Here is a 12,856-nt window from a genome sequence, read left to right as displayed (position 1 = left end):
CGGAGACAGGGAGAGCTGACAAGCCGCTCACAGCATGTGGTGTCATCCACCAATGCTCTGGTCCCTTTTATGACCACAGGAGGGTTGGTACACAGAGGGATCTGGGGTCACTCATTGCAGAGCAGGTCCGGGCATCACCTGAAAAGCGCTGTCGAGCTCTTTCCCTCTTTTCCCTGCAATGACTGACACCCACCACACAGCACAGTGAAAACCATACCCACAGGATCTATCACGTGACCTTATTAAAACTCTCCAGGCCAAATGGCAGTTAGAACTAGTAATGGGAATAACTGCAATGATATCAACTGTGTACAAGAAATAGCTCTCTGCTGAGTCTCAAGTGTGGATACTCCTCTGACTGGCTGCTGCCAAGGTGACTAATGATGCTATTTTCTGGTTCCAAATATACAACCTCTCTCTATAATACTCTAGGGTCAACATCATTGGGCTATGAAAATTTAAGACTGAAAGCATATTAATATATAATGTTCTCAATTGGAAAAGAAGAAAGGCCTAGGAGGAGTTTGCCGAGAAAGACAATTGAGCAGTAGTATTTCAGAATCAATTCTAAATAAAAGTCAAAACTTACTCTTAAAAATAGAAGATTCCTTGCACTGGTTTTCTTCCTCTAATGAAATTAACCTTAAAATAAAAAGAAAAGTTAAGTAATCTAGTTCTGACATGTTATATTTATGATACAGCCAGCTATTCTGTACAATATCTATTACTGCACTTACAACACACACACACAAGGTGACTATATAGTCATTTACAGGCTATGTTTTTTTGAAGAAGAAATATATTTGCTTGCTTTCTCCTGTCCCAAGACTGGTTAGTAGCATCTCCATATCTAATCTTGTTTTATTGTAAGGCACATATTCTGTAAATATCTAGGTGATTAGTTAGGTATAAGAAACACAGATACTTAAGTTACCCTTTTTAAAAACATAGTTAAAAAACCAGTGGGCAAGCAGGTGTTTATCCTAATTTCTGGAGGACATCTCAGGAGGTTAATTGAATTACATGAGGCTGAGAGCGGCATCGCCCTCAAATGCAGATGACTGTCACCAAAGTTGGCTCTCGCCACGCGTGGGTAAGATCACAGCAGAGCTATGGCCGCACCCTGAGACCAAGCTGGCGCCTCCAAACCTCCTTCCTTCTATAGTGGTTCACCTGTACCTGCTCCTCCTGAAAAACTTCTTGTTACATTTTCATTGTCTTTCAAAATAGTTTTTGGATTATATAGTTGAGGTTTTAAAAACGAAGTACTCAATAAAAGCAGAAATCTGAAATGATTTAAAACTCATCTAGATGATCTTGGGTAGTTCCCTTCTGAGTAAAGGCTAAGGCTTTCTCTCGCCTGTAGTAACAGACGTGGTGAAAAGAAGATGCCAGGTCTCACTGCCGGCGCTGCCTCCTACTACACAAGGTGTGGCGGGCAGTCCCTTAACCTCCCTGAGCCCCACTCCCACACTTCCACGCTGGGGAAGTGCCCACACTGGTTACATGGAGGGTGACCATGAGATGACATAAATAAAGCTCCTGGCACTGTGCTCTGTACATAGTAGGTGCTTTCTAACGAGTAGCTGTTTTTATTTTTATTACTGGGAACAGGTTAAACTGCTTCCCCAATAGTCAACTGTCCTCCACTGAGATCACATTTTATAGCCTTCCTACAGTGAAAACTTATTTTTGTTCTGCACTAAAGATATTTGCTTTTCCTGATTATATTTTCAGAACCAATTAATGTCCATCCATTGGGGGGAATATTGGTAGCAAATATTTGACTGGGACAAACACACACACACATACATATATTTGAAACTTAATTTGGAAACACAGTAAAAATATAAGGCTGCTTTGCTGTACGAGTGTCATCTAATTTTGTGTGTGTGTGTGTGGGAAAGGAGTAGCAAATGGTAGGTAATCTATTTTGGTTTCCTAGGGCAGGCCCGTCCAAGGTTAATGCTGCTCCTGCAGGCTGTGACATCTCAATAGAAAAAGACAGATCCACATTTAAACCTCTCCTGGCTGTATGAGAAGGTTTGCACCATATACGTCGAACGTTCTCTCATTATGTAAAATGACTAGAGGCGCCTTCTTTGCAAAGAGGCCAGACGAAGAGAAGCAGTCACTTCCTGTACCCAGAGCTGCTCTCCGCCTCACAGAGGAGAACACAGCTGGTCTGAAGAGTAGAACACAACGTGTCAAAACCCAGCACTTTCGGATGATAACACCTAAGCATGAGATGACTTACGAGGCAATGTCATAGGTTATTTCCTTCTTTGAGACAAAAGCCAGGGGATTTCCTATCTAGGACGGGATCTTGTAAGTGGGGGTGACAAAAGGACCACAGAGAGTCCAGAAAGCAGAGGCTGGACAGCAGTGCCCCACTAAATGCTTCACAAGTGTGTCCCTTCTAAGTGCCCCAGAAATGAGTTTCTTATTGGGGTGAGTCCTGGTCTAGTAGAAAAATGTGCTGGGGAGTTTGGTCCCAATGGGAACACATCTACTCTCAGAAGTGAGGGAGTAAAGCAATTGCCCTGGATCCGAGGCCCTGACCAACTTGGTCAATTTGGACCACACTGCCCTCACCTGCGGGAACAAAGATGTCAAGACAAGTCAAATATGTTAAATGGCTGGTGACTTACTGACTTGGCTCTTCTGCTGTGGCCTCAGCACTTCCCTGCTGGGTGAGTTTCTTCCTTTCTTGCTTCTCAGCCAGTTTTTTCATGGGGTCCTGTAAGCTCTTGATCACAAGCATAGATAATAGAGAAGAGAACAAAAGGAAAAAAAAAAAAAGATCATCCATAAAAAATCCAACTGCTCCTGGTCCCAGCAACCAAACCTTGAATGAGAGATTTGAAGAGGTCATAAATCAATCAAGTGGACAGAAATGAAATTTTATATGTTCTCTGACCCATCGAAGAAATACTAGCCTATAATGGAAAGTTGTTTTGCCACTAGATTTATGTTTCCCCTTTTGTGATAAGTTATTCAAAAGAAGGCCTTTTGGCTATTGCTAACTTTATTTTCCATCTTTAACATGCAGTTAAGATAAACATTCTGTTCTGCTTGCAGCCCACACACTGACAGAGTAGGTTTTCTCCCCCAAAGATGAGACAATTTCATTTTATTTTTAATTTTGTTTGCTATTCCACAATCTAAAAACAGCTTTAAAAAAAGAGAAAAAACAAACCTTTAAAAAACCAGAAATAGTGGCTGAACATGTTCTGAGAAATTAACTCCCACGAGTGGACGCAGCAAGTGCATCTAAATCTTTGTAGATTGAAGGTGGGGGGGAGTCTTTTTATGAAACATAATTTCTTGGAGTAACTGTTCTCAAGGTTTATTAAATATTTAAGGAAAGACTTTTTAAAAAGCAACTGCCTAAAACCTGTACTCCAGTGACAAAGCCTTAAAAAGGAGAACATTTCTCTAACAACTGAATGATGAATTATACAAAAAGATCTCTATTTCTGGCCCTAAATAAAAGACAAACTTACAAACACAAGAGAAGCATCTCAAGATGCTTTTCCTGCTTATATTTTCAGAACCATTCAAGTCCATCCATTGGGCCTTCACGTCTCTTCTCTCCTGCCTTCCATCTCCCCAGCCTTCACTTCTCTGGGGCGACAACATGCACAGAAAAAGGCAGTTGAGCATCCTGTCAGCTCTGATTAATCAGTGATGACTGACTGGAGGGCTGGAAGAAGATGGGATGGAGGCCGGGTCTCAGCAGAGCAGAGCTGTGATCGATTCTGGTGTCTGCCATGAATACCAGATGGATGCTGGCCTCACTCCTCCTAACTGCCAGCTCTGGTTCACTCCCTGCACAGAATAATTTTCCTAAAACACCAAGGCCATCATGCTATCCGTTTTCTCAAGAACCTATAGTAGTTCCTTATTTCTTTCCACTTCTAGTCTAAACCTCTGCATAGTTTTAAAGATCTTCTATCTTCCTCTCCCAAATCATTTCCCACTATCCCCAAAATGTGAGCTTTCCATTCATTTAGGTTCGTCTCCTATGAATTAGCTGGTTCCTTCCCATCTTTGTTCATTCTGCTTCTTAACCCCCAAAAAGCTCTACTTACTTATCTGTCCACCCTCAAAATATGTCTTCACAAAGCCCAGATGAATTACCACTATTTTTCATAAAGCTTCATGCAATAACACGCCAGATTCAAGAAAGTTCCTTCCATCTCCAAATGCTATTCACAGTTTTATTAATGTTTGATTATATCTATTCTGTATTATTTTTTGTCACTTAAAAATATTTTTAAATTAGAAAAATAACAGAACTACATGGAGAACACTAGAAAAATTTAAATAGGAAAAACCACTCATAATTTCATTTCCCCAAAATAATGAGCTCTTACTTTCATGCATTTCCTTGCTTTTCTAATGTTCATACTACTTATCAACTTGGAATCTCTGTGTGTGTATATATATATATTTTATGAACAATAGATGCCCTCTTAACCCATATAACTTTTGCCTGTATTTCATAATCAAAAACACTATTTATGCCCCGGCCAGTGTGGCTCAGTTGGTTGGAGTGTCATCCTATAACCAAAAGGTTGCAGTTCAGTTCCTAGTCAGGGCACATGCCTAGGTTACAGGTTTGATTCCCAGTCTGGACACCTATAGGAGGTAACCAATTGATGCTTCTCTCTCGCATAGATGTTTTTCTCTCTCTCTTCCTCTCTCTCCAAAAGCAATGAAGGAAAAAAGAAAAATCCTCTTGATTATAGTGGAAAAATATAGAAAAGATTTTATGATTCTAAAACATTTAATATTGAATTAAAATACATAAATGAACATGTATTCATCATTATTCTAGTGTACAGCCAAGGTCTTCTCATTGAATATATGTCCCTGATTAAAGACCTGAAGCATTTTCTTACACAGACCACATTCATAGGCATTGCCACTATTTGTAATGACTTCCTATTTCTGGGCATTTAGATTAGTACACTCAGTCAACAAATAGTTTTTGAGCACCTAGGTGCTGTTTTGGTTGCTAGGGAGGAGACACTGGTAACTGAGACAGACAAAATTATCAGCTAGCAATAGGTCTAGGCAGAGAATTAAAATAGGGGGATAGTAAGTGGTTGTATCAGTACTTCAGTTAACAGAAATGTCCTCTCTTGGAAGTAATATTTCAACTGAGAGCTAAATGACACAGAGAAGCCAGGCAAGTGCAGCTGAGGGAAAAGAGGGGGCCCTGAGTGCAGAGGTCTAAAGGTGGGGAGAGCTTGGCTTGTACTAGGAACAAAAAGAACGCCACTGGGGCTGTGGTATAGTGAGCAACTGGACAAGACTTATGGGACCCGGATAAAGAGGTCAGCAGGGGTCATGTAGGGAGAACATTCCTTTACCGGCATTCATCAATATTTAACATTTTGCCTCATTAGTTCCTTCATATTCTTGGGCTCTCTCTGTCTCTCTAATGCATGTGAGCCAAATGGAATCCATGATCGGTCCTTGCTAGAGGGTAAGTGCTATAAAGAACAGCTGGAACAAACGAGGCAATTGGAATATGGACTGCAGTCTAGATGTTGTGTTTCTCTTTAATAATATACCCCACAGCATCTGGTAAAAGCAGGGCGTGTGTGTGTGTGTGTTTTGGAAATGTGCAACCTTAAGGAGGAGTTTAACAGATGTCAAGGACCTACTCTTTTTCAATAGATCTGCCAATCATGGCATTTTATTCACACACACACACACACACACACACACACACACACACACACACACACACAGAGTCCTTGATGCAGCTTTACTCTCCCAAAGAGTGGTCCAGCCTTGGTCCAAAACTCCAGCCACGAGTTTTTTCAGCTAAAGTTCCAATGGCTCCAAGACTCACTTTTGGATTCTGTGACACTTGTCCAGGTCCCCTAGTTTGCTTCATTATCCTCTTGCTGCATTTCCTTTTTATCAGTTAGCACCAGGCCGGGCCAGGACCTGTCTGCTCTCAGCTGGCCTGTGTCTCGGGCCGCAGCACTGCCTAAGCCCCTGAGATGCCCTTGACAGCTCCATGGTTATCATCCCCTCTGTCTCCCGCCTGACCTCCCCTCAGAGCCACACTTGAACAGCTCTCAGACACTCCCTTTGTAATGTAAACCACTCCCTCCTTCTTTTCAACCCCTTCCCCTGTTGGGCCATTAGCAGGGACTCAATTGTTGGCGCCCTGTCACCACAGTCACAGTTAAATCACTATTGTGCTTCTCCGGCAGAAGGGCTGCAGCTCCAATTGCTACTTTAATTTATTATTAATAATTCCCGTGACAAAAGCTCCTCTCGTCCTACTATTACCACTGTCCCTTTTATATGTTGGCTGTTGCTACTTAAAAGAGATGCTAAATAGGGACTTGTTGATTGGTAAATTAATGTACAGGAGGTTATACTACAAAAATTAGAGCTCTTTAGCTAGAAAATTCAAAGGCTCAGGAGAGTAATAAGAGAAGGTTTATGAAATCGCAAGCAAAAAATAACACTGAACACATGGGCTTATTGATTAAATATTCAAATTTTGAACCAAGGGGAATGGTGTGCATATGCACACACATATCAGCTTTACTGAGATATCATGTACCATAGAATTCACCCATTTAAAGAATACACTTCAGTGATATTTAGTAGTCAGAGTTGTGCAATCATCACCACAATCAATTTTAGAACATTTTCAAGGGAAATCCCTTAAAGTAAGAGTTTTAGCTCAAACTAAGCTAAATACTCCTCTATATAGCAGGGAAATAAACCCCCACAACACATGTGGAACTTGTTTCTTACAAAGATGGTATATATTGAAGAGATAAAGAGGCTTAGAGGAACTCTGAAACATCAGAGAGGAGAAAGCATGTCCACAGGATTTCCTACTTGGTGGACCACTGCTCTCCCCAAGATTTGATTAAAAGCCCAACTGGGGGCTGGGGTGGAGGTGATTCTTTAGATTAAAGTCCACAACTCAGCTGAAAACACTTAACCCTGTAGCATCGGTGAAAGTCAGAGGTGACAGCATTTTCTGTGTGACATGAACACCTGCTCAGGCAAAATGAACCGGAGGCCTGGTGGACAGTACAGATGAGGCAACCATCAGATGGAACCATTTCGTACCATAGGCTGATGGAAGCCACATTCAAATTCACATGCAGAAATGAAACGTCAAAGCATTCGGTTTCTAACCCCAACCCCTCTAGGTCCTTCATTAAAATTGCTTGTGAAAATCACTATTAGCAGCCGTACAACATCACATAAAATGGAACAGTTCTCTGCAGAGCAAAGAATGTTTTCAGGCTAAGCAACCTTTCTCTGTTAAGCCTGCACTGACATGCTAATAGTTTCCATCAAGGCTTAAATGGTTTCAGGAAGCACACACATGATATATAAGATTAGTGTGACAGAGGAAATGCACAGACTGAGCTTGCAAAGTGTCTTAGAAAGGAAACAGCTTAATATAATAACGGGAGGTACTACTTCCTATATTAGGAAAATAAGAAGCAAGAGCAACAGTCATCTGAATGAAAGCAAAACGACTCTGCAAACAAAATTCACAGACAAAAGGCCAGCAGCCAGCCCTAATATGTGACCTAAATTTAATGTTTGACTTTGACACTTGGATAACATTTTCTTGAATCTTTAATTACGACATTTACTTCTCTTATGCTACTTCCCATTATTTATACGGCATGCATATGAAGGTGCCAAATATTGTCCATAAAAGGAAATAAAAGTGCTCAAAATAGTGAGGCATGGCAAAAAGATGCTGGACTCAGCTGGGTGTGTGTGTTTATGTTTATATAATTGGTAGCACATGAAGGATAAAAAGCAGAGGACATGATGTGTATGAGCCACACAATTCATGGACAGGAAGCATGTGCCCTCCCCACCCATGCAGTTATGAAGTTTTAAGTTTATGAAGACACTATATAAGGAACACTATTAATCTAGGACCAGAAGGCAGTCTCGAGTTGTACTATAGAACAAAATGTTAAAGAGTAAAATTAGAGAAAAATAAACACAATCATAAATTATATAATCTTTAAAAAAATCTTCACCTATGGATATGTTTATTGGTTAAAGAGAGGTGGGGGAGAGGGGGAGAGAGAGAGAGAGAGAAACATCTATGAGAGAAGCAGCCATTGGTTGCCTCCCGTACACGCCCCTACCAGGGATCGAACCCACAACCTTTTGATGCACGAGACAATGCTCCAAACAACTGAACCACCAAACCAGGATTATAACCTTATTCTTTAAAATAAGTAGGGCACTGGCTGGGTAGCTCAGTTGGTTAGAGTGTTATCCCAATGCCATGGGTTGCGGGCTCAATCTCCAGTCAGTGCACATATAAGAAGTGACAAGTGAACGCATGAGTGACTGGAGCAACACATTGATGTTTCTCTCTCTCTCTCTCTCTCCCCCCGTCTCTCCCTCTCTCACTCTCTTTCTCTCTCTCTTCCCTCTTTCTCTTCTTTCTTCTCTCTCTAAAATCAATTTAAAAAATTTTTTTTAAAGATATCCTTCCTACTCAGAAGGAAAGCCACATTAAAAAAAAAATAGAAATGAAATAAGGAAAACTAGTACTGGGAAGGCACGATAGCGTCCAGGAAAGAGATGGACTTTGGAAACAGATCACGTAGTGCTATGACATGGAAAATGGTACCCCCCCCCTCCCCTTGGGGCCCCTGTTTACCCATCAGAACTATGGAGCTAATAACAAGAATACCTTTCTTGGGACATCTTGAGGATTAAGTGAATAATGCTTCTGCACAGTACCACATTCACGGTAAGCACTAAAAATGTGCTTTCTTATCAATGGCTTTTAAAAATCTAAAAGGAATTAGATGTCGCCGGGGTTCATCCTGTATTATATACTGCATTGCATGTTTTACCCATCTCACAAAGCTCAGGCAAACAGTGTGGTCCTGATTTTCCAACATGAAAATGAAGACTCGAAGATGTGCAGTAACTTGCTTAAGGCCATGCAACCACAAACAGGTAGAAGCAATATTTGAATCCTGGTCTTTAAAATTCTGCACCTGGCTAAGAAAGAGTATTAAATAGCCCAGCCAAGAACAGGTACTGAGCTCCCCTTTCATGGGAAGTGCCAATGAGATCCAGAGGACTCCATTCCAAATTCTAAAGCAAGGATCATAGGTTCCCAGGTATCTGGGGGACTGACATAAAAGATGCTTTCGCCTACAAGCAAACATTTCAAAGTGTTATTTTTAATGGAAAGTTTATAGATGTACCTCTTAAAGGTGGCACTTCTGCTTTCTCCTGCTCTCCTGTCTCATGGCCAGAAGGGCCACCTGGAAGAGATGGCACATGGCAGAGTGAAAAAGCATGAGAATGCCTGACCCCAGACTGACCACATGCTGAGCGTGTGGCCTTGGGCAAATAACTGGGTCTTTCTGAGCTTCATTTTCCTCTTGGAAACATGGAAACAAGAACAAGTATGCTCATCTTCGCAAGGTTATTTTGAGAGTTAACTAAAATATATGCACTTTGCCCTGGCTGGGTGGCTGGGCTGGTTGGAGTGTCATCCCGTACAACAAAAGGTTGCAGATTTGATCCCCAGTCACAGTGAATATGGGAGGCAACTGATCAATGTTTCTCTCTCACATTGATATTCTCGCTTTCTCACCCCCCACCCTCCGCCTCGCTCTCTAAAATCAATAAACATATCCTTGGATAAAGTTATTTTTTTTAATAAAATAAAATATATGCACTTTCTTTTCTATACGTTAATGATGAACCTAACAGTATTATTAATTATAATACCCCACCTTGGTATATTAGAGTCACGCATACCATGACGAACTCTCCTAGACATGACTACACCTTGCCCTTGGCAGAATGCTTGGCAGAAAGTAACCACCCACACAATGATAATTTTTCTTTTCCCCTCGATGAAGAGTTAGGGAATGAGAAGAGGTGGGGTTACAGAGAACTTACTGTTGTGAGTAGGGCCTGAGCTACCAGTTGCCCAGAAAAACAAATACCAGTCATCACAAGGGATGGATGAACTAATGACCAGTCACACTCTGGCTTGCCCACCTCAGATTTCGGCAGTGGTCGTGGTCAGCCCCTCTAATCACTTCTCTCCCAGTGACCTGGGTGCATCCCAATTTGCTGCTTGCAATGATCTGGCCTGGAGCAGCTTGGGTAAAAAAAAAAAAAAAATCGTTCTGCTAAATGCTGTGCAAAGTAATGACACTGAGAGAAAAGTTGAAAGTCTAAAGGGATATTCTGGATGCTCGCCATGAGTAATTGCTATGTTAGGACTGGCAACGAAAATAGCATTGCACAGATATTTACCCAATTTTCATAAAAACTATTATGGCTTTATTTTCAAAGCAAGTAACTACAGAGCCATGTGGCTTGTCGGTAAATGTTCAAGTGATTAACTGAGAAATGTGGAGGTGGGTGGAAGAAGGCTGTTAGGCGTATGAATCTGAGAAAAACAAAATTCAGAAAAAGATCTTTTCTGAATTGCGGAAGCTAAAGGCATGCTGGTCTCCAGAATGATGTTCCACACAACAGTGCTGGGTCCCAGACCCCGGGAGAGAAGGGAGGGAACAGGGGCACAGCTGTTCCAATGGTTATTTTTGAACATGCTCAGAGTTAGGTTTTCAAATTCAGCTTACTTAAGAGTTAGAAATCTGGCACGAAGAACCAGTTGCAAAGGCAAATTGCACTTTTAGAACGAGACCGTGGCAGGGGCGGGAGGCTCTTCTTGCTGTCTGGCCGGCAGGCCTGCCCCACCAGCTCAGGTCCCCGTGGGTATTAGAGGAGCGCAGACTGGCGGGCAGGGCAGAGGGCAGCTGGGACGGAGCTGCCAGAGCACCTGCGGGAGTCAGGCAGGGAGTGGGCTGGGTTACCTGGGAGACCTGTCCCACTGCCACTCAGCCTTGCCTGTGGAACTCACTGCAACGCCAGTCACCCCGGGTGAAAATGGCGGGGCTACCAGCGCCACTGCTCTTACTGCCGCCGTCACCGCGACACGACTGAAAAGTGACAGTACTGGACTTCAAGCCAGGTCTGCTGGCTCCCGAGCTTGTGCTCTTCCTTACTGTGCTTTATGCTGTACTCAGAGCCAAAAACCTGCTTTCCTTCCAAAACACGGGGGTGGGCCCATCATAGGAAGACACTTTGCTACCAGGCAGTTTCAGTAAACACAGCCACTCGGATCCCTCTGAACATACAGACGCAGAGGGGACAGGCCTTTTTGTCTAACAGCTCTGAATGAGCGTGTCCACTTCTTCAAAGGCCCCAGCGCACGCCTCTATACAGACATCCACCTCGACCCCCATGCCAGCATCCCAGAGGGGACGAAAAGGACACTGATGCAAACAGAAGTTCAGAGTTTCCAGGGAAAAGCCACTTGGCTCCTGAGGGCTTTTGTTGTTGCTGTTGTTTGTTTGTTTGTTTGTTTGTTTCCCATGATGCCAGTTCTGGATCCTTGGGGACATGTGTAAGTAAACGCATCACGGAAGGATGAGGCAAACATGACCACATGTGAGGGCTTGCTTTCCTACAGACAGCATTTCATTTAGTTTTTTCAGTAATACTTTAAAGTCTAAGTCTAAATTATTTTCTCTAAAAAAGTGACAGTGCTTTCAAGATAGGCTAGTAACATTCCATTCTTAGCCCCATAACTTGATCATTTCTGCCACGTGAAAGACATTTCCAGATGATTTAGAATCAGTGTAAAATTAACACATGAATGATAACTCATGCAAAATGCATATGCTTTGTAGCATTTTAATGAGTTAATACATACTTATTGTTTGAAAATATGAGATAATAGCATTGCTTCTTTTATTGGAAACCACTGAAAAATTAGTCTCTGCTTTAAATTTGAGCTATTAAAATTATTAGGCTAGAAAATTTTGTAATATTAAATTTCAATGGTAAATTTTCCATAAAGTTAAATTCTACAAAAATCTATCATAGATTAAAATGAGGAAAGATTATGTAATTAAAAACAGAGTCAATAGAATCAGATCAGGCCAGAGGAAAAGCTGTTGTCATACGCACTCACATACAAAAACAACTTGACCAAAAGATATTTACAAAATATCAAAATAGTGATTTGGATATTTTTCAATTCACTTTTGTAATAAAATTATTTTTAAAAAGAACTACACATATTTTCTAGAGAAAGGCTCATTAGAAATAAAACTTGAACGTCCGGGGCATGAGTTAAATCCTTGTAATTCTGCAGCAAAAGACTCTTCCCCCGAAACAGGATGCACCAAGCGTTTAACACATTAATTATCATCCTTCATCAAGCATAAAACTAACAGTCAGGAAATACAGCTGCAATGGCACAATTACCAACACACTCAGAATACACCCTGCAGCAAAGAAAACAAATGGGTTGCTTTTCATTAACAGAGCCTGGCAAACCTCCCCAAAGACAATGTTTTCTTTCCAGCCAGAGTCCCAAAAGGCATTTAAGGGGCGATTTACTTAGGTAAATCTGGAGAACAAATAAATCGTAAAAGTAGCTATTTAAATTTCAAAGTATTCATTATCAATATATAGTGCAATTCAGTAGAAAATTATATATGTTAAAAGGTGACTTAAATCAAAATCTTAATATAAGGCATATATTTAAAATATATATTAGTGTAAGAGGGTTGGTAAGTCAGATAATATTATCAGGCTTGAGAGTGATACAGAAGGTACTGATGGCTTTCATTTCCATGTTTCATGGCATAGAATAGGATATGCAACACACCTCCATCTATGCAATGATGGATGTGTAATAACAGAATTATATCATAAAGGTGTGAATCCACATAAAAAACAATCAGCTATTAGCTTGAGATTCTAGATGGATAGC

The 12,856-nt window shown here is 41.3% G+C and overlaps 1 protein-coding gene across 9 annotated transcripts in view; it reads right to left on the bottom strand.

Annotated features, from left to right (window-relative positions):
* The window catches only part of ICA1 (islet cell autoantigen 1), a 131,089-nt gene that overhangs the window by 24,794 nt on the left and 93,439 nt on the right, over positions 1-12,856 (bottom strand). For all 9 annotated transcript variants that reach the window (XM_090287183.1, XM_090287184.1, XM_090287189.1 and 6 more), the window contains exons 9-10: positions 2,652-2,749; positions 590-642 (exon numbers count right to left, since the gene is read on the bottom strand). In XM_090287183.1, coding sequence (XP_090143309.1) covers positions 590-642; positions 2,652-2,749 — 151 coding nt within the window. The remainder of the gene's footprint in view (positions 1-589; positions 643-2,651; positions 2,750-12,856) is intronic.

The sequence above is a fragment of the Furipterus horrens genome, unplaced genomic scaffold (genome assembly GCF_987537825.1).
Source record: "Furipterus horrens unplaced genomic scaffold, mFurHor1.1.pri manual_scaffold_9, whole genome shotgun sequence".
NCBI lineage: Eukaryota > Metazoa > Chordata > Mammalia > Chiroptera > Furipteridae > Furipterus > Furipterus horrens.
Note: the sequence above shows the minus strand (reverse complement) of the source record. Positions and strands in the feature narration are given on the sequence as shown.